General features: G+C 33.8%; 1 protein-coding gene across 12 annotated transcripts in view; it reads right to left on the bottom strand.

The window, feature by feature from the left end:
- CDC42BPA (CDC42 binding protein kinase alpha) overlaps positions 1-25656 on the bottom strand; it is a 347959-nt gene that overhangs the window by 177809 nt on the left and 144494 nt on the right. For all 12 annotated transcript variants that reach the window (XM_031967004.1, XM_031967009.1, XM_031967005.1 and 9 more), the window contains 2 exons: positions 22464-22559; positions 12900-13048 (listed from right to left, as the gene is read on the bottom strand). In XM_031967004.1, coding sequence (XP_031822864.1) covers positions 12900-13048; positions 22464-22559 — 245 coding nt within the window. The remainder of the gene's footprint in view (positions 1-12899; positions 13049-22463; positions 22560-25656) is intronic.

Below are 25656 nucleotides of genomic sequence, written 5' to 3'. Positions count from 1 at the left end.
TCATCTTCCACCTTTGTGGTGGTTGGAGGCTGGAGAATAAACCCTGAGATGGAGACAGACTTCAAAGAAGAAACCATCGTGATGGTCCTCCTGTGTCCCCCACAGAAGCCAAGACATTCCGGAGGACCTCAAGAAAGCAAGCCTGGGCCCCACGCAAGTAAACTAGACTGTGAAGGAGATAATAAAGAATTTGGATTTTATCCCTGGTTATTCTCATGGTGATTATTCCACTGAAATGAAGGCTGGTCCCAAGACCTCCAGAAAACCAACCAGAACATACAAAAAAGCTTTAATTAAAAAAAAAAAAAAAAGAATATATATGATACTGAAGAAATGTGTTTTTGATTTTTGTAGTAGGTTCTATATTCTTTCTAAATGAGTTGGGAAAAGTAAAGAGGGATAGAACATACAACAAAAAATAAAATATAATTATATTCAAAAAAATAAATAAATAAAATAAAACGATGTTCCCTAGAAATCCTCTTGCAGTGCTTCACCCAGACTAAATTGATGCAATATAGCTTCTAAGGGAGACAGGAATGATTTTGAAGTTTCCTGATTTTAGGGGACTTCTATTCTAACAATAAATCAGTGATTCTAAATCTTCAGGCTTTGGAGTCTGCCTCAAGGAACTCCTACAACTAATCTAAGAATAACTACCTGTCTGATTCTGAATAGCCCACTCCTCGGTTCTTTGCTGTCAGATAGCTTCTGGCCTCAGGATAGTCCCACAATCCTATAGCTGGGATACCCCAAGCCACTGGGAGAAGGCTAGTCTGAGTCATCATGAGCTCCATACTCAGCAAGTTTTCCTTGCCTGGTGATGCCCAAAGTGGGAAATTCTTGCAATTTTTGGCAAAGTTAACCTTTGCTACCCTTTACCTTCTCTGTCTGGGATGCCACAATAGACAAATGCCATAAGATGGCTTTTTGCAAGATGGGACAGTCCTCTTTCATATCATTTTTGTCTGTGACTGCATCTCTATGCAGAATGTCTGTGTCATGTTTGTTCAATGAGCTAGATTTTGTTACCTGGAAAAATTTAAAATGCAACTAGCAAGAAAAAAAAAAAAGAAAGAAAGAAAAAAACCTCTGTGCTGTAGTTAGAATGCCAAGAAAAAAAGAAAGAAAGAAAAAAACCTCTGTGCTGTAGTTAGAATGCCAAGAAAATTTCTTAAAAAGCCTGACTTTTTCTTGTAGACTTCAGCTCTAGTCAAGCTGGGGGCTACGCAAAAAAGTTAGCTAATTAAAATTAAAATAACATCTTAGCAGATTCTCAAAATTTTGAAAACAATAATTAAGGAATTTGGCAATTAGTCATTTTAACATTGCAAGAAAAATTCCTGAATCACTGGGGATAATTCCAGGAATTTACCCCATTCTGAAAGAAAAGGAAAAACTAACTAGGTAAATAGCAACTTTTTGCTAACCCTTCCTTGACTCCTTTCTTGTTCAGAGTCCCTTTATGCTCCTTTGGGAAAGGACCCCAGAATCTATTAAGGGACCCTCTCCACTCCCCGAAGTGGTCTTGAGTGTATTTCAGCTGGGGGGATGAATAATAAGATCAATATAGCTCAAGTCCCACTATTTGATAAACTCTTCTCACCTCAGAACTGTAGAGAAATTCAACTTCTGCCTCACCCGTAGAAATATGGGAAACAGCAAAACCACAGGGACTACCACAAACTTGTCCAACACCTTCCAAACCCAGTTTTGGGTGAGTAAGTACAATGATCAGCATTCCCTGATCCCTGGCACCAGTCACCCCAGCTTTCAACAGGTTCTCTCCAGGAACTGCCTGAGAAGAATCTGGTTACCCCTGGCACCACCTAGTATGGCAACGTGAAACAAAAAACACCATTTGGTGTTTCAATTGTGGATATGTATTAGCTATGTAATTTATGGCAAATTATTTTATCTCTGTCCAAATTTCTGATTTGTAAAGAGAAATAATAATTATTGTGAAGACCACATGATTGCAAAAGTGCTTAGCATAAAACATGCTATATGAATGTTAACTGCTTTATTGGATATAACTGCTTCATATTTGATAACTTTAACTTTGGGAAAACAGAAAAGCAGTTTGCTACTACTTTAAAAACTGGCTACCCAAACAGCCTGCTTTTGAATTGAGTTATCTAGAGTCAGACTTCTGAGGAACCTGTCAGTAAAAACTAGCACCTTAACCTTTTTTCTAGCTCACAATAGAGAAATGATTTGCATAAATTGGAAAATAGACAAATGGCAATTCAGTTTTTCTAAAACATTTAATCAGAATCTAGGGAATCTCATTCACTAAAGTTAAGTCAATTTTTAAAATCTGTTCTCTCATCTTAAAAACTGTCTTGTTTTCTCTAAAACAAAAGGGAAACTTATTTAAGGGAAGAGAAACTACAGCTAAGACTATTTGGCTATTAGGAAAATTCTAAAATTGTTAACTAAGTTATTTGGAGTCATCAAATTAAATCAAAAATTGGTAACTACTGTATGTGGAACAAGAGGGAAGAGATGAAAACCTTACGAGTTCATCTCCAAGTATGAGGTGTGCAACTCCTTTCTCCTTCACAGAATTGGGGGGGGGGGAGTAACAATCAGCATAGCCCATGAAAACACTAAGAATAGTTGGGGTGGGCAACAGGAAGCTCAGCCTCTTCCCTGGGATCTCAGTCAACTCCTTAATTTGTAAGCTTGCCAGTTTTCTTGAAACCATCAGGGTCAGCAAAGTCATTCATCACCCCTAAGAAATGAACCTATTTAGGATTTATAGTTTACTAAGAATTTGTAAGCCTGTTTAATGATTGATCCTTTGTACCATGATAAGTTTAAACATATGAAACATGTTAAAACAAAATCTCCTATATGTGTTAAGGCCTGGCAAACTTTGAAAATAATGTATTTAGCCCTAAGCTGCGATAAGAGGAATTTGCTATTAGAGGTAAAATCTCTTGGGACTATAATTGATATTCTTTTGAGTTCTGAATTTGATTGCCTGACCATTAAGTCACTAACCCACCATTAAATGCCATAAATTACTCAGAGAATGCCTTCATGAAAGGAAGACAGGTTGTTCTATGGTAACCCTCAATAGTCCCTTGTAGACCAAGCCAACCCCCACCCCATTGACTTCTGCCCAGAAAGCTGAACCCATTGCCCTTAATAGGACTTTGGAACTGGGGAAAAGAATGAGAGTGAATACCTATACAGACCCTAAGCATATTTGGGGAAAGCTATATGGAAAGAAAGGGGAGTTTTGACAGCAAAAAGAATTCTCTTATGTCCTATACTTTAGCTTTTAATCCCGATGGCAAGCCAGTGGGAACTTCTTTATGGAAGTTTTGTCTTTGCAGAGTGAAATGACCCAGCCTTCACTTCTTAAATAACTCAAAAGGTAGCTGAGGCACTTAAGATTAGCTTTCTTTTTTTCTTGTTCTTTTCCACTTTCTCCACATTTTACCTTTAATAACTTTCTGAGGATAAGAGTATTGATCTTAGTATTTTCTCTCCAGCTCTCTCGGTGTCATTCCGTGCATGTAAAGGATATACTTTTCTTTGTAAAACTGGAATTTCTATTTTACTTTGATGTTTCTGAGGGAGGACCCTCCTCAACCTGTAATCCTCTTTATCCAATGCTTAACATCTTTTAAATATTATGGTGCTTGCACCCCAGGTCATCTGAGTGTTCCTTTCACTGTGTATAATGCCTCTGCTTCAGACACCACCCCCATCTCTTCAACAAGAGAAAAGTGGGAATTTTGGGGAAAATATTCTTTGGTATTTATCCTAGGAAAAGCTGTTTGGGTGGGAGGCATTCATGAGAGCCTCATGCTCTCCCTCTTCCCCTCAGCCTTCCTCTAAATGGGGTTCCTGGTTATTGTTTCTATTAACTGCTATAATAACTTGACTTTTAATTATTCTTTTTGCTCATATTTGGTTCTTGCATTTTTAACTTACTTGTGAGATTTATTTACTCTAGGCTCCAAGGTATGAACTTCCACCATTTGTTCACCTTGAATACCATTGGCTAACTGATTCTGACAATCAGCACCCCTCCGAGTGCTACTGCTACTGTCATCTTCAAGTCATTTGCCTTCCCTCTCCAGTATGGACCCCACTAGGCAGGGACAGCTTTAGCATTTAGAAGCTCTAGAAGATGAGATCTCTGTCCCTTTGTCCCAAATGAATTTGGGGTACAACTGCTTGAGAGGGAACTGATGTAATATTGCTTCTAGAGGAGACAGTAATGATTTTGACTTTAGAGAGCTTCTGGTCTAACAATAAGTCAGTGATTCTAAAACTTCTGTCTTTGGAGTCTGCTTCAGGGACTCCCCACACTCCCAATATAAGGACAACTATCTAAATGATTCTGAATAGACCACTCCTCAATCCATTGCTGACTGTCAGTTAGCTCCTGGCTTCATGATAGTCTCATGGATCAAACTCCTGATACAACATTGATCATCTGTTGGTCACTGAGAACTAAACTGCAGAGACTACTCCTTGGTCCTAACTTTGGGCCATAAATTAGCATATCTATAACATGAATAACTGGGTAAATGTGTCTCTTTGCTCCCATTTCTTTGCTAAATTCATTTGGAACTTAGCCCATTTCAGTTGGTGTTACGATTACAATAAACTTTGCCCCTTGACCAGAAATGAGTTCAAGCCTGCAAATTTTTTTGAGACACCTCGTGACACCTCTGTGATCCCATACTTTTGGGATGCCTTTCCTAACCTCAATAAAATCAGTGAATTTCTTTGACAACTACCGAGTACTCCAGAAAATTCTCTCTTCTCCATATTATCTATACCTCTGACAGATAAACCCCTAGCTCACTATATTCCCTTTTTCTTTTTCTCTTACAACTCTAAATTTCACACTGAGTTGTGCTCAATAATGAGCTTTAATCATTAAAAATAAAAGCAACACTGATAGGATCCTGCTCTCTTACAAGAAAAACTATCCATCATAGCATTTTTCTTTCATAGCTCCAAAAAGATCATTACAAAAGTTGCTGTTGTTGTTTCTCCTTGGTATTCAGAAAGGACCATGATATCAGGGAGGTGGTACCATGACACGCAAGTGAATTGGATTTAAGTGAGAGAGGGCTGTGCAAAGTCACCTGCCTCACTCTCCCCTCCAGTGGCCAGATATAGATCAGGACAGGATCAGGATATGGCCTTGGATGCAGTGGGAGACCTTGGCCTTTTAAGCTAAGGTCTTCAACAGGTCTCAGTCCGACTGAGGCTGTATCCATTCAATAGTCAGAAGTCTCCTCATCATCTCCTGATATTATGAGGATAGTTCTGACAAACTCTGGAAATTCACTTATATCACTTCTCCCTTTAATCATGCCACAAACTCATGTTTTCTTTCTTTCTTTCACAGGATTCTTTTATTTACTTTTCTTCTTGTTCATAGCTTCTCATTCATTATATATTACACTTTATTTACACTCATAATGTACTTTTCCATTCCTTGATAGTCATTTTTAGTTCTTCAGAGTCAGTAGGTTTTAGACTTTGTTAACTTACAACAACAGAAGTAAAATGTCTGTATTGAAAAGATGGGTTATTGTTCCTATAATAATAAGACTGAAGTAATGAAAAGTGCTTAGCAACTTCCCCAGAGCAGTCTATTTAGGTATAAGTCAGAGGCGTGTAAATCAAGAGACAGCTGATAGCTCAAAGAATAGAGTACTGGATCTAGAATCAGGAAGACCCGAGTTCAAATTCAATCTCACACACATAGTAACCATATGACCCTGGGCACCTCACTTAACCTGTTTATCTCAGTCTTCTTGAGAAGGCTTGTCTCCTCTCAGGATTGTTATAAGAATCAAATGAGAAAGGGGAGAAAATGAGAAAGAGAAGGGGGAGGAAGAAAAAAGGGGAAAGAGATAATGAATGTATGTATAGGAACATATATGTACGTATACATCTACACACATTTTTTCAAAACTTAGCACAAAGCGTAATACATACTACGAGGATAACTGAGCAATAAGCATTTCTTCATACATTCGTTTTTTTCTTATATAGCTATACAGACCAAATTTCTTTGGATGATTTTAGTATTTAGAAAGTGTTAGTATTTAGTAATTAGAAATATTTAGCTGTTCATTGTCTTAGGGATCTGATGCAATCAACAAACTGAAGCATATTAAGGATATCATAATCTATAGAGAATCTATTTCATTATTATTTTATCAACCATTTGTCTGTCTCTTTGTATATTATGAGTTTAAATAAGGTGTAAATTGCTTCTAAGTGCTTTGTTGAATCAATATTAATAAAACTAAATGGCAAAAAATATCAAATCCCCAATCAGTTGCTTCTTTAAAAGCCCCAAGAACCAGCATCTAAGAATGGAAGCTCCCATAGTGCCAAAAACAAAAATTCAAAATTTCTAACCACATTAATATTTACAAATCATTACATATTATCATGTTTCTCCCAGGGGTCAAACAAAACAAGTGTATTTATCCTCCTAATCCCTAAATTAGGATCAGGGAGAGGGAGATGTGTTAGGAGTTGAGGAAAATCTGAGTTCAAATTTGGCCTTAGATACTTACACTAGTTGTGTGACTCTTGACAAGTCACTTAACCTCAATTTGCTTCAGTATCCTCAACTGTCAAATGGAAATAATAACACCTACCTTACAGGATTATTGTGAAAATCACATGAGATTATATTGGTTCAGTGCTTAGTAATTGCCCAGTACATAGTAGGTGCCATATAAAACGTTTCTTCATTTTGCATTCAAGTAATTGAAAAAAAGTTAAAAAAAAAAAAATAAAACCCTCTCCCACTCTCCAAGTCCTTCTTCAAGACAAACATATCTACTTGCTTTACTTTTCTATCTTCTTATGATTTTCAGTCATTTTATCATTACTCATTTTTGGATACATACCAGTGTCTCAGTAACATCAGATATCTCAAAAACTAGAATAAATCAGACATTAATGGCTATAAGAACCAAAATAATAATAATAATAATAATAATAATTAAACAAAGTCAAAAAACTGAAAAATATCAGATACTAAACTTTAAAACTTGATTAAGACTTGAAACACATTGTTACAAGGGAGTTTAAAACTTCACAAATTCAGAAAAGCAGAAATATTAAGCATACTTTTTACTATTAACCTTTATAAAATCAAAGAAAGTATTAAAATTAATTGGAAACAATAACTTCAAAGAACTAGAAGGCCAAAGAAAACTAATGACAATAAGATAAAAACCAAAATTTTAAATGTAGTCAATGGAATCCTCCAATGAAAAAGGCTATTTTTAACTACTTTCATCAACAAAAGAGCACACACTGACAAATTAGGCCTTTAATTAAAAAAAAAAAATCAAAAAACAGAATTCCCCTCCAAAAAAACTAAAAACCCAATAGAACATCAAATATTATCTTTGAAAATAGCTTCAATAAAACTTTAAAAATCATTGAATTAATAAATTAAAACTAAGGTTTGTTTTTTTTAATCAATAAAAGGCAGACCATTAGCTAACTTGATATTTTTTTAAATGAGGGGAACAAAATTACCATTATCAAAAGTTAAAAAGGAGAAATCAAAACAAATAAAAAAGAAAAGATTTAATTAGAAACTATTGTATCAAAATGGATGAATTTTTTAAAATCTAAAATAATCTGATTAGGATTAGGAAGTAGAGAATTTTAACCTATTGTCAAAAAAAGAAAAAAAAGAAAAAGAAATTGAACATGGCATAAAAGAACGTCCAAAAGGAAAACACTTAAACGGATTTCAGCAAGTATTCAAAGAATAATAAACTCTAATATTGTACAGATAATGTGCAAAAATTAGGAAAAGGGATCCTGAAAAAATTCCTTCAAAACAAATATGGTCTTGATACCTAAAACAGTAAAAGTCAAAACAGAAAAAGAACAATATCTTTAATGATCATTGATACAATAAATTTTCTTCTTGCTATTCATTAGGAACAAGTGACAAGTTTTGGCGATACAGAAAATATCAAAAACATTTTCTGCCTTCTAAGAGCTTGTATTTTATTTATTTTCAATTCTAATATCACTTAATATTTTCTCTGGTTACATTCAAAATAGTTTTTTTTTTTCATTTGTTTTTAAGATTTTTTGAGTTGTAGGTTCTCTCTCTTATTTCCACCAACAATAAAGAAAAAAGTGTTTTGGGATTGACCATTCCCCTCCCCCAATATGACCTCTCTTATCAACCACATCCCACCTTCTATATCCCATCCTCCTATTTTCCTGCAGGGTAAAATAGGTTTCTGTACTTTCCTTGAGTATTTTAATTCCTAGTTGAGCTAATTCTGATGAGAGTAAGGTTCACTCAGCAACCCTCTCCTCCCCCTTCTGACCCTACATTGTAAAAGCTTTTCCTTGTCACTTATTTTATGGCAGATAATTTACCCCATATTCCATTCTCCCTTTCTCTTTCTCCCATTACAATCTTTTCTCACCTTTAATTTCATCAATTTTTAAAAATACCATTCCTTCATATTCAACTCACACCTGTGCCCTCTGTCTATATATACTACTTCTAACTGCCATAATAATGAGAATGTTCTATTGAGTTACAAGTATCATCTTCCCATGTGGGAAACAGATAAACCTTAAGTCCTTTAAGATATCACTTCTCCAATTACCTCCTTATGCTTCTCCACAGTCCTGTATTTGAAAATCAGATTTTCCATTCAGTTCTTGATGAATGAATTCTTGAATTTCATCATGAATTCTTGAAAATCCTGTTTCATTGAATGACTACCTTTTCCTCTGAAGGATTATGCTCAGTTTTGCTGGGTAGGTAATTCTTGGTTGCAAGCTTAGCTCCATTGCTCTCCAAAATATCATATTCTAAATCCTCTGGTCCTTTAGTGTAGAATATTCAAGATCTTGTATTATCTTGACTGTGACTCCACTATACTTAATTGTTTCCTTCTGGAAGCTTACAATATTTTATCCTTGATGTGGGAGTCCCAGAATTTGACTATAATATTCCTATGAGGTCTCATTTTGGGATCTCTTTCAGGAAGTGATTGGTGGATTCTTTCAATTTCTATTTTACCCTCTGATTCTAGAATATCAGGGCAGTTTTCCTTGACAACTTCTTGAAAGAAGATGTCCAGGCTCTTTTTTGATCATGACTTTCAGGTAGATCAATAATTTTTTAAATTCTCTCTCCTGGATCTATTTTCCAGATTAGTTATTTTTCCAATGAGATATTTCACTGTTTATTTTTTCTATTTTTTCATTTTTTATGAGAAATCAAAAAATAATAAAGCAAAATAAAGTCATTAGCTTTCATTTATTCAATTCTATTTAAGGAATTAGTTTCCTCAATGAGTTTTTCAATCTCCTTTCCCAAATGGCCAATTTGGGGCATTTTTAAGGGCATTCTCCTCATTAGCTTTTTATATTTCCTTTTGCATCTCTCTCAATTCTTTCCCTAATTTTTCCTCCCCTCCCCCCCCTCTTGATTTTCAAAGTTCCTTTTGAGTTCTTCCATGGGCTGAGCCAAATTTTTATTTTTCTTGGAGGCTTTGGACTTAGGAGATTCTACTTTGTTATTATCTTCTGAGTGTGTGTTCTGTCCTCCTTGTCACCATAATAACTTCCAGTGGTCAGAAATTTTTTTATTGTCTGCTCATTTGTTAAAGTAGGACAGTTTCCAGGTGGAGGCTGATGCAATAATTTTAAATAAAATATTAGCTAAATATGTAAAGCAATATATCACAAAGATTAATACTAATGGTCCAGTTGGAATTATGCTGGCAATAATAGAGCTACTTCAATATAGGGGAAGTTATAAACATAATTTACTACATTAATAACAAGCATAGAAATTATACGATTATATCAGTAGACACAGAAAAGTATTTTTGACAAAATACAACACTTAAGAACACTATCAGAAACAAATGGACTTCCTAGTACTTAACATATTGCCTAGCATATAAGTACTTAATAAAATAACCATTAACTTTACTTGACTTTTCCTAATATAGTAAATACTATGTGTACATGTGTGTAAATCACACACACAATCACATAACCCATAAATATATAAAACCAAGAACCAATGTAGTAGTGGCCTTTTCCCCAACATTAGAGTTTTAGTAAAGTAAGGATTATATTATCCACCAAAAAGCTAATTATATAGATAATATAAGAACAAAAAGTGAGAGAATTAGAATAAGCAAAGAAGAAATAAAATTACTTTTTGCAAATAATACGATACTGAGAATCCTAACATGTCAAGTAAAAAAGAAATTAGAAAAATCAATACCTTCAAGCAAAGTTTTATAATATAAAATAAATGAAGAAAAGTCTATAAACAGTTATATAATTGTATTTGTATGGTATACAAGAAGGTAGAGTGTCAAGTATTTTATATATTCCATCTGTCAAGTATTTTATACACTTCATAAATGAAATTTCTATTTTTATCATTTCCTTCTGGATTTTGTTAGTAATATACAAAAAAAACTGATAAGTTATGTAAGTTTCTCTTATATCTTGTCAAAGTTAATTGTTTCACTTAATTTTTTAGTTGACCATCTAGGATTCATTAAGTTAAACCATGACATCATTTTTTAGTTGACCATCTAGGATTCATTAAGTTAAACCATGACATCATTTTCAGAAAGCAATAATTATTTTCTATTTGCCTCACCAAAAGTTATGATAAATCATATACTATATTTTTGACTCTAAAGTAAGAGTTGAAATAAGAATCTTGTTGAAGGGTAATAGAGTTTGAGTCAAATTAATAATAGCTAAAAAATGAAGACTTTAAACCAAGCAGATCACAGAAGAGTTCTGAGGATGAGATGCAAAAGCAAAACAAACAAACAAAAAACACCAGATTTCAAAAGACTGACCTGATCTCAGCAGAAACTACTATAATTGCTGGTAAGATAGGAGAAGCCAAACTAGGAAGACTATAGAATAGGCATTGATCAAGAAGTTCAGTTAAATGAGAATATGTACATTTGCGAATAATGGACTGAGGAAGAAGAGAGTTGAGGCAAGAAGATCAACTAGAAATCTCTTGCAATGGTTCAGGAGTGAGCATATAAAGACCTGTACAAAGGCCACATGGCAGAGAAAGGAAAGGAGTATATATAAGCAGAAAAGAATACAATAATATTAAAGATGACAATGCTAGCTTTGAAGTGTGTCAAAAGCTAGAAATATTATTTTCAGAAGTGCTTTCATCATGTATGCATTACCCACATAAGTCCACCCTTCCCACTGAGTATGCATGTATTTATATAAAAGTAAACACAATGATTATGGGGGCAATGGTATTTTATTATATTGTACACAGCGTACTTAATTTAAATACCTTTGCTATGAATTGAGTGCTATCTATCTGTCTGGGAAAAGGCCAAATACTGGTAGGGGTTTGTTGTCTAATAGTTTAAAGAGACTGCTAACCTCCCCCCAAAAATAACAAAAACCTGACATAGCTAATGGGGAGGTCAGAAAGGTGTCACACATATTCTGCACAAATATGATTTTTATCTTAATTTGTATTGGTAATAATAAGAATAAAATGTTTGAATTCTTCTAGTGGTATGGCAAACTGGTTGTTAGAATTCATTGAATAAGGTAGTCAGAGAAGGGTATTTATTGCAATGGGCATTTTCAATTAGCATCCCCCTACTGAAAGAATCCATTTTCTCCCACTGGAACGTTGTGTCTTTAAATATAATTTAGAAAGAAATATGAGATTTTAATTCAGGGCTTTTTGACTCAGAGACTAACTATCCACTAAACTTTGCTTCTCTTAGTTATGCTTATGTTTAGGAAAAGAAAAGAAATTAAACATCCTGATGATCAACTTTGAAAGGTTTATTATTGTAATTAAGACAGTGATCCAAGACAGTTTCAAAGGACTCATTATGAAAAATACTATTCACATCCAAAGAGAGAAATGATAAATTCTGAGTGCAAAAAAAAAAAAAAAAAATTAAACAACCATTGTTTCCTCTAGGATCAAGAACCTGAGCATTTACCAATGTTATGGAATCTGTAGTCAATATCTTTGCTTGAGAAATATCATCATGCTTGAAATAATTTTTAAATTTCTATGAAAGCCTCATATTCAATTATTTTACCAATCTTTTATTTTGAAAATGTTCTCTATCTAACCAGAAGTTCATGAATTTTATAAATACAGACCAATTTCAAGCATCTGTTCCAATATTGAAAAGTAACAATTGCTTTTTGAAATGTTTTTTTTTCTGCAAATACTCCTAAGAATGTTGAAATGCTATATATTTCTAATTAACTGACTGAAATTTTTTTGGATAAATGGATCATACCAATTAAATGGAATAACATTAGGTAAGAGTATTTTTATGACTTTTCCTATTTGTACCACAAAACATATAAGCATTAATTTTTAAACATTCATAGACTTTAGAAATCCAGATGAGTGACAGGTGATATTTAATATAATGACCCTAAAATTTAGGCAAAAGTCTAAAAATAAGGGATAAAAGAAAATTATTTTAGTAGTACTTTTGTAAGGAAAAATCTCATAAGCTTAAGTTCTTAAAAATTTCTTAAGATACGTTTTTTTCCTGTAAAAATACTGATTGAAATAGGTCAGGTTTGGAAGTCTTAAGAGTCTCAAATTTGTACATTTTCTCATCTACAGTCAATAACTACTAAATCAAATTAAAGTTATCTGCAACTAAAGTAGCTATTTCTGCTAACAAAATCCGTATAATTATGATTCTAGTCCGGTGAGTTGGAAGTCTGTTAAGAACTAATATTTATTTTCACAAGTAAGTCTAAGAATGATCTTTGACCCTAAAACATGTTTATTATTTAGTTATAAAGAATCTTAAAGAAATCTCCCAATCTGTATTTATCCTTACCTGTGCACATAATGTAGTTGATGTACTGAATCAATGGCTATGACCATCTCAGCCAAGTAAAATCGAGCCATATCCTCAGGCAGTCTATCTTCAAACTTGCTGAGCAGAGTGAGCAAATCCCCACCAACATAGTAATCCATAACCAGGTACTGTGAAGGGAAATACAACATTTCTTCAGAATGAAAAATTGCACACATTCCCAAGGTCAAATGCCAAAGGAACTCTTATGAATCCATTTTTTTTTAATGTGTATACAAAGATCTACAAGTTTTACCAAATATTTTTGAATATGGAGTTCCTTAATATTAAAAACTCTCATAAAAACTTCACATAAGAATTTTTGATCTATTAGTATCTGTTGAGAAATTATTTAGGATACTACTTTAATGGACCTGTTGTTGAGGTCAGGAACCAAATGTTGAGGTCTAGATTTGCAGTACCTAAATGAAATTAGGGTTTAATTAGGTCTAGTGGCAGGTTTGGGATATGGGGAGTCAAACAGAGATCCCCTGCAACCCCCTTAGATTCGGTGCAAGGATACGGCGGTATAAGGTGTAGTAGCGGCGCAGAATTCCCAATAAAAGCATTTATTGGCCCGGAGAGCTAGATTGATAAAAGAGATTTATTATTGAGTTTAGAAGTAGGAGATAGGTGGAGGTAGAGATAAGGAGGGCATTGGACAGAGGGTCCAGTGGACAGAGGGTCCTCACATGGCTGCCATGTTTGGATTCTCTGCAAAGAGGGGTTCCCAGTGTGGCCCTTTTAAGAAGAAGACTTAGCTCGAGGGGCTTTGGGGTGTAGCCCCAAAGTTGGCTCAGATCCGGTGGGGCTGGGACAGGTCCGGATCTTCTATTGGAATTCAAAGGGACCAGGATTTGTGAGTCAAAGGGTAATTTACATTAACTAGAGGGGGTTGGGAATCAAAGATTGGAATCTTTCCCCGCATCACTGAGTACAGGTCACAAACCAGACTTTCATCTTGTGTGACCTCCTAGTTATTGATTTTCTTGCAAATACTCCAAAGACATTGAAAATGTTTTTCTGGATGTTTTCTCCAGTTTGTGAATACTGCTACAATTCTTTTAGGCTGTCCATCTATTTTCCATACCTGCCACATAACAAAACTATATTTGTGCTCAAATTCTTTTTACATGATGCTTTGTATAACACCTCTCATAAGACCTTTACATATAAGTACAAATAATATATGCCAAGCAAATACAATTAATGCCAAAGGAAGGCAGCGGTATTTAGGAAGAGAAAATAGGAGCAGTCATATTTCAGCTGAGTTCTGAAGAAAGCTCAAGATTCCAAGAAGCAGATGAGGTAAGGAAGTAATACAGGGATGAGGAATAGCTACAATCCAGGAACAGGGAATAGCCCTACCAAATCACAGAAGAGAGATGAACAAGGTCAATTTGGCTGGACTGTATATTATGTTGAGGGGAACAACATGCAATAAATATGCAAAAATGAGTTGAAGTCAGGTTATAAACAGATTTAATTACCCAAGAAAGGAAACTACATTTAATCTTGGAGAGAACAGGAGACAGAATTTTACTGAACAGAGGTGACATAGATCTATATTCTGATCTGGCAAGTAAAGAAAAAGTCACAGTGAGGCATTTTTTTTATATTAGGGATATAGAAAAAGATTTGGATACAGTAGGGAAGAGGTGCAAGTAGGAGTGGAGAGGATGGGGAGCATTTTAATGCTCAGGGACAGAAAGAAAGCTAATCCAGGGCACTGGAAAAGATCCCAGGACATCCCTGAATTAACAATGGGTATAGGAATAGGTGCCATCTGGAAGTTCTATAGTCAATTATTCAATTTCAGGTTACAGATCTGGAGCAGAAAAGAGTGGTCTAGTGTTGGGCCAAGTAGAAAACTTAATATAAAATATTCTAGAAGGAAAAAGAAAGAATTACAACCAAGAATAACCCATTCAGTAAAAAGTAAGTAAAATCCTATGTGGGTAAAAATAAGAGTTCCAAGCACTAACAATAATAATTTAAGTAAAGAGATGAAAATAAATTGATTAGATGAAACAAGACTAAGTACTGACTATGCATAGAAAAATGTTTTCTTCTATTGTTTTACAAAAGAGAAAGGACAGATTCCTAAACCTATAAATTGGAAAGAAATACCTAAGAAAATTGTGGAATGATTAGCCTGTGAAAAGAACAAGGCAACAACTAGGTTAAAAATTAAGTTATATTGCTAGAAGCTAATAATTAGGGGCAAATTTCCCCACTCACCTCTGAAGAAACTCTACTAACTTGAAACTCAGCATTCTTCCTCACCATACTCTTTGACTTTTAAATGTTTTTTTGAATGGAAGAGGGGTGGGGTAAGGGTAGAGAGCCTAGGGAAACAATCAGTAGGATGAAGATAAAGAGGAGAGAGCAGCGTTTTCATGTTTTAGCATATAGTCTGGTTATAGTCTCTCTTTACCTATCTTAATTCCCTTCATTCTTGTCAGGTTTTCATTTTTTTTTCTCCTTGGTTTTACATCCATTTATCTGTGGAATACAAGTCCAGGAATTCAAGCTATGGAGAAATGGAACATAAATTACCTAGATTCATTTTTTCTCTCTCTACTACTTCTCTATTGCAGCATTTTCTAAGACTGGTTCTCTATTATTGAAAATTGAGTGAGCAGACCTGTGGAAGAGGAAGGAATTTATGACCAAAGAAGAACTAGAGATCATTATTGATTACAAAATAGAAAATTTTGATTATATCAAATGGAAAAGTTTTTGTGCAAACCAAACTAATACAGACAAGATTAGAAGAGAAACAAACTGGGGAAACATTTTTACTGTCAAAGGTTCTGATAAAGGCCTCATTTCCAAAATATATAGAGAATTGACTTTAATTTATAAGAAATCAAGCCATTCTCCAATTGATAAATGGTCAAAGGACACAGACAATTCTCAGACGAAGAAATTGAAACTATTTCTAGCCATATGAAAAGATGCTCCAAGTCATTATTAATCAGAGAAATGCAAATTAAGACAACTGAGATACCACTACACACCTGTCAGATTGGCTAGAATGACAGGGAAAGATAATGCGGAATGTTGGAGGGGATGTGGGAAAACAGGGACACTGATACATTGTTGGTGGAGCTGTGAACAGATACAACCATTCTGGAGAGCAATTTGGAACTATGCTCAAAAACTTACAAACTGTGCATATCCTTTGATCCATCAGTGTTCCTACTGGGCTTATACCCTAAGGAGATACTAAATAAGGGAAAGGGACCTATATGTGCCAAAATGTTTGTGGCAGCCCTTTTGTAGTGGCTAGAAACTGGAAAATGAACGGATGCCCTTCAATTGGAGAATGGCTGGGTAAACTGTGGTGTATGAATGTTATGGAATATTATTGTTCTGTAAGAAATGACCAGCAGGATGAATACAGAGAGGCTTGGAGAGACTTACATGAACTGATGCCGAATGAAATGAGCAGAACCAGGAGATCATTATATACCTCAACAACGATACTGTATCAGGATGTATTCTGATGGAAGTGGATTTGACAGAGAAGATCTAACTCAATTTCAATTGATCAAAGATGGACAGAAGCAGCTACATCCAAAGAAGGAACACTGGAAAATGAATGTAAACTGTTTGCATTTTTGTTTTTCTTCCCGGGTTATTTCTACCTTCTGAATCCAATTCTTCCTGTGCAACAAGAGAACTGTTCAGTTCTGCACACATATATTGTATCTAGGATATACTGCGACATATTTAATATGTATAGGACTGCTTGCCATCTCAAGGAGGGGGTGGAGGGAGGGAGGGGAAAAATCGGAACAGAAGTGAGTGCAAGGGATAATGTTGTAAAAAAAAAAAAAAATTACCCAGGCATGTGTTCTGTCAATAAAAAGTTATAATAAAAAAAAAAAAGAAAAGAAAAGAAAATTGAGTGAGTTTGGGTGCTGACAGAAATCTCCTCCAAACCAACAACCAAAAAACCAATTAGATCATCAGTCCCACTCAATGCCAAATTCCACAACCAGCTATCATGTGGGGGTTAGGGAATGGAGAGAACATGAGACAAAGCAGAAACTTTGAACTTAATCCTCCTCACTTCCAGGCTGTTATCTACTCTTAAGGTTGAGTGGGCAGCAGGGATAACATTCCTGCCATCTAATCCAAGTCCACCTGCCTGTGCCATTATGGGTTTGGAAATAATGACCTCCTGAAACATGCATAAGCAATAATGAAAGATGACCATGCTGAAAGACATTCCTAATATTCTACTGAGGGTTGAAGGTAGAGGCCGCCCCCTTACTGCTCTGATCATGATTGTAAAAAATATGGGAGTGGGGCAGAGAGCATTATATATTGCCTCTACTGAAATTCCTTTCAAGTGTCTTGTGACAAGTGACCATGTCTTCTGATCTACTACTACATTCATTGTTTTATCAGAAGCCTTAAGCACTTGACACTCCTGTACTTAAATAAAGTCCTTACTTTTTGCTCAGCTGTACATGTTTTTATATATCCTGGCCCCTCTAGTCAGCTGTCATAGATATCCAATAAAAGCATGTTTCCTGAAAGAACTGTCACCCATTTACTTCAGCCAGATTCAAGAAGGATCCTGTGCCAGACTAAATTATATATATGTACTATGTATATGTGAATTATAACATTTAAACATGAAAACAGTAATTTTTAAATTTAATTTTAAATTTTTGTATAAAGAAGCTATACAGCTAAACTGGAGAGGGGAGAAAATTGAAGTACAGACTCCAATTAGGAGACTATGGCGAAAGTCTGTTATGGGCCTCAGTACCTTGTAAGAATCCTTGTTTCAAGTTCAAAGTAAAACTGATGAGACAATGGTTATCTATATAATAATTAATTATCACACTGCCTGGCACATAGCAAGGGATATATAAATGCTTCATCTCCCATTTTCCTAGCCTTCATCATTCCTAGAAACTCATTATTCTACAAAATGAAATCAACTCAGAAACTCAAAACTTAGCACTTTCTAACCCTGAAGTCCCTCCCTCCCTCTGATTGGAGAGAATGGGAGCTATTCCCTGATCTTTTTCCATATCTAAAGATGGCTTCTACTGAATTCCCTTCACCATTTTCTGTTATTTTCCTAGATTCTAGCTTGAGAAACTCATCATTCTGTAAAATGAAATTAACCTTTCCCAATACAATTGCATGACTTCGTCATGTCCTCTTGTAAGATAATCACCTCCTTGCTGTAACTTTCCCTCCCTGGCTTTTCAGGCTTTTTATGTCTTCTCTCCATCATTAGACTGTGAGATTCTTAAGGGCAGGGACTATCACCTTTGAATCCCCCAGACTTAGCAAAGTTCATGACAAATAATACTTTATAAATGTATTTTGACCATTATCTGCCCATTGAGTGACGGCAACTGGCCAGCAGATTTTATTGGTGGTAATGAGAAAGCTGATCCTTTTCTGTCTTACTGCTAAGTCTACCTTTTCTAGAGAGAAAAGAAGATCAAGAAAGGTCTAACCTACAGGACTGTGAGCATAAATAGCATAAATGAGTGCTGTCCTTTCTCAAATGTATTTTCCAAAATTGAGATAATAATTTTTATTATTATATTGCTTTCTTTCCTAAAAATGATCCATCCTTATATCCCTGATAGTAATCCAACTTGGTCATAATGAATGATTTCTTGGGATAAATTATTGTAATCTGTTTAACAAGAGTTGATTTGAAATATGTAAATCAATAGTCATTAATGATACTAGTTCATTATTTTTCTGTGCTTTATCCTTCCTTGATTTAGAGTCAGAACAAAAGTCGTCTTCACAAAAGAATTTGATAAGAGTTTTTTCTCAATTTTGAGAGTAACTTGTGTATACTGGTACTAATTTTTGTTTAAAAGTTTGATAGAATTCTCCTATGAACCAGAGAGGACCAAGAGTACTTTTCTTTATTAGTTCATTTATGGCTATTCTTTTGTGGGTGTATATTTATTTATTTAAAACTTAAATAGAAAACAGGAAAAAAAGAAAAAATTGTGTCATGTAAACAACAGAACATGAAAGCATTCAAAATATGTAACAATAAAATTCCATTTCAAGAAAGCATATATAATAATAGAAGACATTGTATTCAGAACTATCCATTTGATTCCTTGTAAATTTTCTTTTGTTTTCTGCCATGAAATTTTTACTTTATTCTTTTTTTCCCCTTGCCTCCCTCTCATCTCCCCCAAGCAGGCTACAGTTAAACATGGATATACTTATGTATACAAATACATATATATGTGTATATGTATATATATATATATATATATACACACACACACACACACACACACATATACATACACACACACATATACACATACATCTAAAACAATATTAATATGGCTGACACGTAATTTTATTTCTTTATCTAAGATTGGATTACTTAAGATCATTATCTTATCTGTGAGATTCAGTAATTTATATTTTTGTGTATTCTTAGTTTTGTTAGTATATAACTGCAGAGTAAGTTCTTATAAACCTTTTTATTTCTTTTTTTTTTTTTAAACCTTTTTATTTCTTTTAATTTTGTTGAGATTTCAGCTTGTCTGGTTTTTTTTTATTTGAATTTCTGCTTCCTTGTTTGTAATCAGATCAGTAAGGGATTATTAATTTTATAAGTCTTTTCAAAGAATAAGCTTTTAGTTTTATTTATAACTTATATAGATTTCTTAGCTTAAAATTTATCTATTTCTTATCTAACTTTTAATATCTTTAATACCTGATTTTCTGCTTATTTTAGGTTTATCTGCTAGCTTTTAATTTTTAAAATGCATGTTAATTTTATTAATCCTTTTCTAGTTTTTTAAATTAATTTTTTTCAAACAGTAAAAATCCACCTTCTTAACTGCCCAATGACCCCTCTTTCCTTTACGAAGAACTAAGGAAAAGGAAGACCTCTATCACATTTGTGGGGGAGGAAGAACCTAAGACTATCTCCAAAATTTTATATAGACAAATATGCATACATGCATACATACATACATATGTCCAATTCTACAGAATGTCTTTTCTCTATCTGAAGGCAAGTAGCATGTTTCATTAGCAGTCCTTTAGAACCACAGTAGGTAATTATGAAATATGAGAGGTAAAAAGATGTCATCACTATACATACAATATCATTCAAAGTACAGTATAAAAATATTATTGTCTCTATAAATTGTTCTTCAGGTACTGGAGAACTTTCATTTTTACCAGTTTATACAATCTTCTCAGATTTTTCTGAATCCATTATTTGCACTATTTCTTTTACCACAATAGTATTTTATCACACTATTTATACTCATAAGTTGTCTAGCAGTTTTCAAAATTGATGCTTTCTTCCCTCAGATTTCTATTCTTTGTCACCTCAAAAAAGAGTTTTTACACATCTATAATGAGAGTCTGTTTTTGCTCAAAACAATGCTCTCTTAATATATTCCCCTACTAATGTTTCCTTCTCCCTTCTTCCTTTCCTCAGCCTTTTGTTGATGGGATCCTTTGTTTATTAATTCTTTTACTGTAATTCCCAATGTAGGACCTGTTCTTAGGGCTGGGCTTTGCACATTACTGGAGCAAAGGTTTGAAGAGGTCCAGTGCTTCTCTTTTGAAACAGAGAATGTATGTTAGAAAAAGATGGTCTTTTAACCCTAATTCCTCGAGTAATATATGCAATTTGGGGAGGGGGAGTATTTTTCTGTTAGAGCTGTCCAAAGGTGAAAGACAATGAAAGTTTCTTGCATTACTGTATTACTATGTCTTTTTGTTAATATTTCTTTAGAAATTGAGATGCTAAAGTACTTAAAGAATTTAAATTTAATATTGATAATGGTCAGTTTCCTTTGGCTCTTTTTTAGCATAATGTAGTTTCCTTATTTATCTATTTTTATGTTGAAGATTTTTGTTTTTGCTCTATCTGAAAGCATGATTGTAACTCCTATGTTTGGGGTTCATCCAATGTACAGTAAATTTTGTTCCACCTTTTGATTTTTACTTTATTTTTTTCCTTTGTGAGCAATGTTTCTTGTAAGCAAAAAATTATAAGCTTTTCACCCCTTATTATCTATTTTCATTTAATTTATTCACATTTAAAATTATAAAACTAAGATATCTTCTTCCATTTATTTCTCTGATAGTTTTTCCTTGAAATTAGATTTTTTTATGTTCCATTTCCTCGGGAGACACAGAACACCTTGCTATTTCAGTTATTTGTGTACAATTTACTTTAATGCAATCCTATTCTTGTTTTATTATATGCTTTGTTTTTTTTTTCATTTGGTGTATCTTCTAAAAAAAAAATGTCTTTTCCTCATTTTATGAGAAAATAAGTAAAAAGTGAAAAAAACACAATTAAAGCAGTGGGAAAGGACAAAGGAAATCACGTTTTAGTGGTGTGAGTGGATCCCACTAAAGAATGCTCCCATGGGAAAGATATTCTATAAGGCACTTATATACAATGTTGACAATATGTATACTCTGTTGTATTTGGTACTTAGAGAAATCACTATTCCTGCAACAGAAGGAGAATTAAGAGTTCTTAAATGCAACTGGAAATCAAAAATATGAAAATCATGGATTCAGAATGGAATTTTCATGGGAAATGGGATGAAGGGAGATGCTGGAGTTACAGAGATATTGGGGCTAACAAAGAATAAAAACTGCACAATCAAGAATCAAGAAAGACTAGTGCCATGATACAATATTTCTATCTTTCCTATTATTTGAAGAAACTGGCATTTCTAATGGTGAAGAATAACAGAAAAAGAAAGATGAAGGCAATATCTTCAAGACAATACTTAAAAATGATTGAGAAAAAAGAACTTAAAATAGGTATCTTAGACACACAAATTCCTTGAGGAATAAAGAAACTAAAGAGGGAATCTATAATATAAGGGCCAAGAATTAAAGGAACAGATAGAAGAGTTTATCTAAACTAAGAGAAAAATATTTAAAAAGAAATAAAAGAATGAAGTGAAAAAATCCTTTTAGGAAAAAGGTACAGAAAACGAACATTTTAAAAAACTATACAAAACAAGGTCAAGAGAAGGAAAGGAAAAGAATATTTCACTTGTCTACTTAACTGAAAAAAAAAATAAAGCAGGGAAGAACTAGAAAACTAAATAAAAAGAAAAAGAAATTAATAAGAAAAGTAAAGCTCCAAAATCAGGGAACAAGGTAACAAAATGGATATAAGGAATAAAGGGTAAAAAAAAGAGACCCAATGGATTGCCTTCAAGTAGATTTAGCCAAAATAACTTGAGACAAAAGTGCTGATTTTACAAAAGAATAGGGAGGAAAATCCTAATTTGGGTATCTCAGTCAATTATTATACTTGGACCAAAAGCATTATTATAGAAAGTAAGTGAATTACCAAGATCATACAAGTAGCAAATGTTACACTTGGTATTTCAACCAACATTTTCCAAGTCCAGTATTTTATCACTATACCATACTAACTTAAAACAATACATAAGCCTAATCCTTCTAAATGAACAACAGATTAAGAAGTAAGAATACTGCTAATATCAGGTACACAAATGTAATACTTACTAAGTAATTGTCATCCTGGAAGGCATAGTGCAAAGTTGTAATCCACTTGTTGTCTCCATTCACCAGTACATCCCTCTCTTCTCGAAAACATGCTGTCTAAAAAGAAAAAAAATTTTTTTTTGCAATTATCATATGCTGAAAAATATTGACACATTAGTTCTTTAAAAACTAAAACTTTTTTTTAAAAAAGTCCACTCAAATGTGATATTTATTCCTTGAGATAACATAATCTGAATACTATTTTTTTCCAGCTTATAAAAACTTAAACAATGAAACAAACAACATACTGCTAAAAGTAAACCTATTCTGTACAATATAATATCTGAATACAGTATGAATAATCATTGCTGTATCATCTCCACCCAAAATTCAATCCCTACCTTCCTTTTATGCCATGTCCTCCCATAAATGTTTCACAAAAAAAAAAAAAATCTATCTAATATTTCAGAACCCTTTTTTTAGGACTTTAAAAATTCTATCTTAGGTTCTTATTAAAGTATCAACTCCCTTCTTTAATATACATCTTTAAAACTATATTTAACAGGTTACTTCTGTAATTCAAGTCATCACTGATAATATGGAGCAGCTTATTTGCATCTAGTGTGTATTTCTCTGTTGTTTTTTAGGTCAACCACAAATAAGGGTCAAAGAATTTCAGCCATTACTGAAAAAATACTAGTATGAAAAAACAGGCTTCCATTTCTACAAGCAACTCAGATCAATGGAAACATTTCACTACTTTACAAGTAAAATATAGTCTATTTTCCTTCATCTACTTAATTCATTGCAGGGGTCCTCAAACTTTTTAAATAGGGGGCCAGTTCACTGTCCCTCAGACTGTTGGAGGGCCGGACTATAGTAAAAACAAAAACTTTGTTTTTTAGGCCTTTAAATAAAGAAACTTCATAGCCCTGGGGGAGGGGGATAAATGTCCTCAGCTGCCACATCTCATTCATGGGCCATAGTTTGAGGACCCCTGATCTAGAGTGTCTATCTAGACATGGATATTGAAGGAATGCAAAGTCTAGACAAAAAAGTTATCCACTTGATTTTTTTTCTGCCTTATAAACTGTAGCTGATCACTTTTGAGTGACCATGGACCACAGCAAAGTAGCCCTTTAGTATTATGGGGCTTAATACAATCAGTACAATATTATCCACCAACAGTTACATCTAGAGGAACTTATCATATATAAGTAAACTTTCCATTTGAACTGAAACAACAGTAGTCTTTGTTACAATAGCAAATCCAAAATTAAATACTTAAAATATTGCACAATATTAACATTTAAAATATTAGTTAAAATGTGACTTCCCAAAAGTTATAATCAGATAATTGTTTAACACTTATCTCTATCATTTACACATGACAAAAAAATTTTAATTTGGTCGTTTTTTTAACTATCCTTAACTTCTTTCAAATCCCGATATCTATTCTCCATTCTCACTACTTTCACTTTACTCTACCCTGTTCACTTATTTTACCCAGTTCTAACAAATAAGACACATTTCTTTCTCTATAGCCCCATTCATAATTCTTAGTGACAGAATGAGGAAGCTGACTTGCAACTGCTTTAGGCAACTTCTGAAAGTAAACTCCCTCTAATCAATGCATTATAGCACTTTCTGTGCAACTGTTCCAGAAATATGGAAGGTCATAAATGTCATAGAAGCACTGAAATGTTAAATGTCCAAGTTCATAGAGGCAGGGTGTGAATCTAAAATCTTCCTCAAAATGAAGCACAATCTTTGTCCCCTATATTATGCTATTTCTCATTACTCACCTACCTCTAAGTCCTTCCTTTTTTTTTTTTTTTTAATTTAATAGCCTTTTATTTACAGGATATATACATGGGTAACTTTACAGCATTAACAATTGCCAAACCTCTTGTTCCAATTTTTCACCTCTTACCCCCCCCCCCCTCCCCTAAATGGCAGGATGACCAGTAGATTTTAAATATATTAAAATATAACTTAGATACACAATAAGTATACATGACCAAAACATTATTTTGCTGTACAAAAAGAATCAGACTCTGAATTATTGTACAATTAGCTTGTGAAGGAAATCAAAAATGCAGGTGTGCATAAATATAGGGATTGGGAATTCAATGTAATGGTTTTTAGTCATCTCCCAGAGTTCTTTTTCTGGGTATAGCTAGTTCAGTTCATTACTGCTCCATTAGAAATGATTTGGTTGATCTCATTGCTGAGGATGGCCTGATCCATCAGAACTGGTCATCATCTAGTATTGTTGTTGAAGTATATAATGATCTCCTGGTCCTGCTCATTTCACTCAGCATCAGTTCGTGTAAGTCTCTCCAGGCCTTTCTGAAATCATCCTGTTGGTCATTTCTTACAGAACAGTAATATTCCATAATTTTCATATACCACAATTTATTCAGCCATTCTCCAACTGATGGACATCCATTCAGTTTCAGTTTCTAGCCACTACAAAAGGGCTGCCACAAACATTCGTGCACATACAGGTCCCTTTCCCTTCTTTATAATCTCTTTGGGATATAAGCCCAGTAGTAACACTGCTGGATCAAAGGGTATGCACAGTTTGATAACTTTTTGAGCATAGTTCCAAACTACTCTCCAAAATGGTTGGATTCGTTCACAACTCCACCAACAATGAATCAATGTCCCAGTTTTCCCGCATCCCCTCCAACAATCATCATTATTTTTTCCTGTCATCTTAGCCAATCTGACAGGTGTGTAGTGATATCTTAGAGTTGTCTTAATTTGCATTTCTCTGATTAATAATGACTTGGAGCATCTTTTCATATGACTAGAAATAGTTTCAATTTCTTCATCTGAGAATTGTCTGTTCATATCCTTTGACCATTTTTCAATTGGAGAATGGCTTGATTTTTTATAAATTAGAGTTAATTCTCTATATATTTTGGAAATGAGGCCTTTATCAGAACCTTTGACTGTAAAAATATTTTCCCAGTTTGCTTTTACTGTTCTAAATAACTTTAAATGTACCTTTTCTTTTCTCTATCATATCATATTCTACTTTAGTCTTAATAGTAATTGACAAAATTAGATGGGACAGTTATAACGGTACCACCAAAACATTTAGTACTATGGCCAACATTCCAGCAGAAACAGGTATTATAGGGATAAGGGATCTACCCTTCCCATTCGCTAGCCTACCTATCCAGATCTTAGTGGCCTGAAGAAA

This window comes from Sarcophilus harrisii, chromosome 4, assembly GCF_902635505.1.
Source record: "Sarcophilus harrisii chromosome 4, mSarHar1.11, whole genome shotgun sequence".
In the NCBI taxonomy this organism is placed as follows: Eukaryota; Metazoa; Chordata; class Mammalia; order Dasyuromorphia; family Dasyuridae; genus Sarcophilus; species Sarcophilus harrisii.
This window is presented reverse-complemented; position numbering and strand designations above follow the sequence as displayed.